The following is a 6,766-nucleotide window of genomic DNA, read 5'->3' on the forward strand; positions in this document are numbered from 1 at the left end:
CTCATATTTTGCTGGTAGGGAGCATAAAATGGCACAACATTAAAAAAACAGGCTCTTTCGATGAGTTAAAAATACAACCATTTTATGACCCAGCAGTTCCACTGCTAGATGAAAAATAAATGACCCTCAAAATGCCAAATATAAGAATAAGCTAACATCTTTATTCATATTAGGTTAAAAACTATAAGCATTATAAGCAATTTCAATGTCCAACAACCATAGAAAAGATAGATAATTTGTGGTATATTCATATAATGAAATTCTACACACACACATACTCACACAGACTACTGCTATAAACAATACAGGTAAATATCATAGACATCATTTTTTTTTCTTAGAATTATTTTATTTATTTATTTATTTATTTATATTTGACCAGAGAGAGACAAAGTGAGAGAGACGGAAAGTGAGAAAGCAAGCCACCAGGTCCAGAACTTGAACCATGGCTGGCCATGTGGGAGTCCAACACTCTTTAACCACCACACCACCTGCCGGCCTCATCATAAACATAATCTTGAATGAAAGCGGTGAGATATAAAATAATTCCACTATTACAAAGCTTGAGAATAAGTGAAACTAACATACAAGCGATTACAGTCAGAATAGTGGGAGCAAGAGGGATGCAGAGATAGGAGGGGTCATTGAGGGCACAGGGGAGCTTTCTAGGGTGTTGACGATTTTTTTTGTCTTAATCTGGGTATCATGGGTGCATGCACATGTAAACCTTCAAAAGCTGTACACAAGACTTCGACACTTTGGTGTGTGGGTGTTTTACTCAATAACGTTGATAAACTTACACTGCCAATGACTCCATTTGCTTGCTTTTGTTTAGGCTGCTTTGACTGTGATAATGGCACAGGTGTAGGTTTTTTTTTTAAAGGTTTCTTTTTTTTTGATTTAGCAGCTTTTTTGGGTCCTTTACTCTTCTGTTGCCATCCACCTTTTGTCCTGTTCTTGGTAGTATCACCCTGCAATAAATCGCAACACACAAGATACTCGGTTATAGCAGTAGGTTCAGTGGGATGACCCTGTAACTTCTAGACAGAAATGGCTGTGCCAAATGTCCCCAGAAACTGAATTACTGTCCCACTGCAATACAGGTCAGTCAGAGCATAAACAAAACATTTCTTTCACCAGAAAAGATAAGTTAAAGAAACTTGAGTTTTTACCCCATCTTCTGCTGGCTGTTCCTCTGCAGCACAGATGGACTGCTCCTTTTCAAACACTTCCTAGGGGTAGCAAGAAGGAAAAGATAAAATCTATCGACCTATTTCTCTCTCAAATAAAAGATAATAAAGCAAACTTTCCAAGTATATTACCTGTACTTTTTTGAACTGTCTAAAATTGGGAGGGGGGAGGTGTTGAGCAATTACTAGCTGAAAAATGTGTACATATGCAGATGGTTACCTTCTTACGATCTCAGATCTTGAATATATTTTGAAGAGTATGTCTGCTTAAATATACAAATACAATGACTTACAACTCATAAATCTGTTAAAAAGTAAAATATATATCATAGTCCAAAATTTTACTTTTAAAATAGCAAGCAGACATGAGTAGTTTAATGTTTGAGAATTTGAATATACTACATTATTTTCTAATAGTAAAACCTTCACCAAACCAACTATTAGTTCACCCATTACTGTCAGTGATACTGCTCACTGGATCTATGTCTAAGAAGTGAATCGCTAAGAAAATCCACATGTGCTAGACATATCCATTAATCATATAGCCTATCATGTACACTTAGGACTTAAATCCGATAAGAACCTAGTCAGAATCTATACCAGAAAATGACAAGTAATGTAGGTTGTGGTTAATAAACTCCCTGGAATTATTGAAACTAACAAGCAAAACCAACTATAATTGCTAGGTTCTGTAAAACAGAGATAGCCTATTTCAGGGATCAGCAAACTACAGCCCACCACCTGCTTTTTAATCAAAGTTCTACTGGAACATAACCATGTTCACTTGCAAGTTCAATAGTGCGACAAAGACTATACAGCCTATAAAACCTAAAATATTTACTACTGAGACTTTTATGGAGAAACATTGCCACTCACTGGTCTAATTCTATCATCATTTCCTGTTTATTAGGTGGATTCTGAAACTCAACTACACTGAGGTACAGGGCACACGAGAATGAGAAGATAAACACTTGTTTCTTTCCCTCAGTCCACTAGTGGTTTAGCTTCTCTCTCCTACCAATTATCCCAGACCAAATTTTGATCATTTCTCGGGCTAGGATTTCCAAAGCACGTGGGTAGTGTAAATTAGGATCAAACACAATTTTGGCACTGGCTTAGCATTTCCTCTTCTCCCAGGAAGCACCCTCTCAGTCAGAACCCATGACACAAATGCTTCCAGACTACCTGCTACCAGAAAATCAACATCCTTGTTTTGATATAGCCTACTACAAAACACACTTTTCCTACTAGTGACTTTAGATATGGGGTTTTAATGTAGCGTGTAGTTCTACAGATGCTCAGAGCAAAATAGGCTAAAATCTACCAGTAGTTGAATAAACTGAGTTGAAATACTATTAAAATATAGTAAAATATATAAAATTAAACATATGAAAACTAGTCTATTAAAAATAATTACTTACAACCCTACCAGTTCACCTGGCAGTTAATATAAATATGTAACAGAAACTGAGAAAAACAAGATGCAGAAAATATGGTCAGATGTAATAAAAAATAATTTTAAAAAATATGTGCATACATGCATATGTAAAGGTCCAAGTAGTTAATATGAGAATGGAGAAAGATACGGAAACTCTACAGATATAATACAGCAGGATATACAGTAATGCCCCTGTATCTGCATTTCACTGTCCAGGTCTCAGTTATGATCGACTACAGTCCCAAAACAGTGGGTACCACATATAATAAGATATTTTGGGACCACAGTCCCATAGCTTTTATTACAGTATACTATTACAATTCCATTTTATTATTAGTTGTTGTTCGTTTCTTACTGAGCCTAATTTACAAATAAAACTTTATTGTAGATATGCACGTACAAAGTGTTTATAAGCAACATACATGCAGAAAGTTAGAGCTCAGTAATATTCACAGGTTCAGGCACCCACTGGGAGGTCTTACAGTGTATCCCTCTTCGATAACAAATTACTGCACAAAGGAATGAGCTTCACAGCAAATCATCTCCAAGTACATTTTAATTTTTTCTACATGTTTCTGCACTGCTTGATTTTTTTTTCCAGACAGCATGAATTATTCACATTATCAGAAAAACTTATTTTCATTATAATTTTAAATTTTTTTAAATAAAAAAAGTAAAGCAAGTAAGTCCTCTAAAAACCTGACTGAAGAGGAGTAGGTGATAAAATTTTCAGCAATCAATAATTAAGTGATGGGTCATCCATGGTGGCACAAGCAGGTGCTGCTGTGTAATGGCTGAGGCCACACAGGAGGCCCAGCCTCAACAGGTCAGTGCAGTAGCACACACCTGTGGTCCTAGCTAACCGGGGGCTGAGCCAGGAAAGATCTCAACATGGTAAGGCTCTGCTCCTGTTGAAAAAACAAAAACTCACAACAGCAACAAAAAAACATTAGCTCCCACTCGCTTTTATTTAAGAAAAACAAAACCCTGTGTACAGCACTTTAGAGTTTAAGAACTATTCTCACATTACTTTGTTATTATGTTTTTAGAAGATTGATAAAACATTACATGGAGGATTAATCTATTTTCTAGGGTTGTTTTTGTCTTATTTTGATGTGTATGAAAACTATGTCTCATGAAAATTAATTTAAAATTTCAAAACAGCTAAGATGACTTGCAAAATTAGGTTTTATTCCTATTACAGTTTTGACTTTGAGAATAACTACTGAAAATGAGAAAACAAAAAAAACCTTGACACAGAACCCATAAAGCATAAAAATCCACAGAGTACTTACAGCCATTGTTTGCCTCGTCAGTTTAACCAACACTGTGACCAGGGATCCTACTGTGATGTTGTTGCTATCTTCGTCATCCAATACTGTCAAGAGAGAAGGGAAAAAAATAGCAAACACTAATAATCAAGCTCTATGTCAATGCAAATAGCAAAACTTAACTTTCCCAAATCAATATGGGACTTTGTTATTTCAAACATATTATAATCTTATTTTAAAATAATCTATTGACTACTCTGCACAAGGCTCTCCAGTAGATGCCTTGAGTAACTGATTCATTTACCCTTTCATACAACTCTAAAGGCCCACCCTGCGTGGGGCAGTCTGCACCATACTGAACTCTGTGCTGGATCCACGCGGCTGGTGCAGGGCCAGCTCAGCCAACCTGAAACTCGACACGGTTCTGTGTGTGCTCAAGACCCTAACAAGCAGGAGGGCTGGAGGAAGGACACTGCAGTACACCAAGACCTGAATGAAGGCGCTTCTATTACTATTCCTCTCTTTGCCCATGTATGAGCTATCGTAAATGGAATAAATAAAAGCTTTTAAAAATAGCTCTACAAAGTATTATTTCCACTTTAAAGAAAAACCGAGGTTCAGAAATAAAGTAAAATGTCCATCACAAGATAGCTGCATTAGCACCACCAAATTTCAAATCCAGGTCTTTGAAAACACAGTATAATGTGAAGACTGTCATAATGCAGCTCCCTCTATAGTAATATACAAATAGTACTCAGCCCCTCTATTAAGTTAGGCAAAGTTTATATTGACAAGATTTTCTGTGTGATCAATGCCTGACTGTTGAAATAAAATAAACTGGTATTCTAAACCACATTAAAGAGATTTACTTTTTTCAATACAAGAACTTAAATACAGTCTCCTTATATTAAAAAGAACTTTAGGGCCAGTCCTGTAGCCTAGTGGTTCAGGGAGATGGATTCCACATGGCCCATTACGGTTTGAGTCCTGGCCCTGGCAGCTTGAAAAACACCCCAGTATATGTATGTGGGTGTCCATAATCCTCATAGGATTGAGAAATGGAAAAGAAGAGATTGCAGTGTGATCACACGTAGGGTAAGAGGGGGGTGCTTTCTTCCTTCCCACCCCTCTCTGGCAAGTGCATACCCACTGGGGCAATTTAAAAAAAAAAAATTATTAAATACTTCTAAGAGGGGACCAGTAGATGATGTAATGGTTACATGGCTGGACTCCCACGTAGCCGGCCGTGGTTCAAGTCCCTGACTTGGCAGCTTAAAACTCATGCAGGGTGCACGTGTGTGCATACCCAAGATCCCGCAAGAATGAAGGAGAAGGGACTGTGGTGTGGCCATCCCCCATGGGGGGGTGCTTTCTGGTTGTCTCTCTCTGTCTGTCTCTATCTGTCCAGTGAGCACACATGCTCTATAGCAAAAAAAATCTCTCTTAAAACAAACAAACAAAAAAAAACTTTAAGATACTTTGTCATAAATGGTACTAAATACCACTTCTGTAATTATTTAGTTTTTTAAAACTATATTTGCCACAGATCCTCAGAAGTTTAATAAAATTAAAGTTAAAATAAGTAAATAAATAAAACTAGTATAACTTAACAAAGGTACCCTCTATTCAAATGTAGTATTAATTCTTTTTTTTTTTTGCTTCAGATTTTATCTGTAAGAGATTTCCTCACTCTGTATTTATGCCTACAGTTTTTTTCTGAGTTTATGTTTGTTTTACACTGACTTATATTTGCATATACTGCTTTGGTATTTACTAATTAAACCACTGGATGGGGGAAAAATGGCTTCCAATAAACTGTAACTGCTATGTCCACTACCGGCTGGGAGTAGCAGCTGATGCTGAGCATCAACAAGGAACAGTATCCCTTCCATATCCCAGAAATCTCCATTATTAGAAGTCAAATCTGGGCAACACACTCTTCAGAACCTTTTATTTCAACTTGTATGTGTGAACACTGCATGTGAAATAATAGCTATGTTGATGTCTATTTGCTGTTTTATGCTTTAAAGTGAAGAAAAAGCATGTCAGAAACTACAGCCCCTAGCAATGTGGGAAATAAAATCAACCATCCAGCACAGTGTCATGGGGCACCCTTTCCTTTTTCTATAACTCTTCTACTCTTTCTTCATTAACTATATACCGTTTGTATTATTTATTTGACAGCACTATAAAAATATAAAATAAACCGTTTATATAAAATGCTATCGAGTGAAACACATGGTAATGTTTCTCAGTGGGACTGGATACTCTCCACCTTACTTTTAAGAAAATCTCTCCTAATGTTCATTTTTCTAAAAGGCGTGTACTTTTCACAATTCTTTTCTTTTCTTTTTTTTTTTTGAGAGGTTTTTTGCTATAGGGCACATGCGCTCGCCAGACAGTCAGAGAGAGACAGACAGACAGAAAGTGAGAAATCACCCCCCAGGGGGGATGGCCACACCACAATCCCTTCTCCTCCTTTCTCCTCTCGGGATCTTAGGCACGCACACACACGCACCCGGCATGAGTTTTAAGCCACCGGGTCCAGGACGCGAACCAGAGTCAACTACGTGGGAGTCCAGAGACATGGCCACTACGCTAACTGCTGGTCCCAACAATTCTTGAATATATCAAAAAAGTATGGCCACACCATGGTGTGGTCATTAAGACAGCTGGATCCCAATGGCCAACCGTATGGTTCATGTCCCAGACCCAGTAGCATGGAAACATGCATGTCCATGTATCCCCAAGATCTCAAACAAAGGAAGAAATGGAAGAAAAGTGACTGTAGCATGGCCATTCTCCATGGAGGAGGTGCTTTCTCTCTCTCTCTCTCTCTCTCTCTTGCATAAGTGCCTTCTGGCAAT

General features: G+C 37.5%; 1 protein-coding gene across 1 annotated transcript in view; it reads right to left on the minus strand.

The window, feature by feature from the left end:
• The window catches only part of SEC63 (SEC63 protein translocation regulator), an 81,171-nt gene that overhangs the window by 17,159 nt on the left and 57,246 nt on the right, over positions 1 to 6,766 (minus strand). The window contains exons 14-16 of the mRNA XM_006156959.3: positions 3,924 to 4,006; positions 1,173 to 1,232; positions 801 to 971 (exon numbers count right to left, since the gene is read on the minus strand). Coding sequence (XP_006157021.1) covers positions 801 to 971; positions 1,173 to 1,232; positions 3,924 to 4,006 — 314 coding nt within the window. The remainder of the gene's footprint in view (positions 1 to 800; positions 972 to 1,172; positions 1,233 to 3,923; positions 4,007 to 6,766) is intronic.

Source organism: Tupaia chinensis, unplaced genomic scaffold (genome assembly GCF_000334495.1).
Source record: "Tupaia chinensis unplaced genomic scaffold, TupChi_1.0 Scaffold000527_1, whole genome shotgun sequence".
NCBI classification, from domain to species: Eukaryota; Metazoa; Chordata; class Mammalia; order Scandentia; family Tupaiidae; genus Tupaia; species Tupaia belangeri.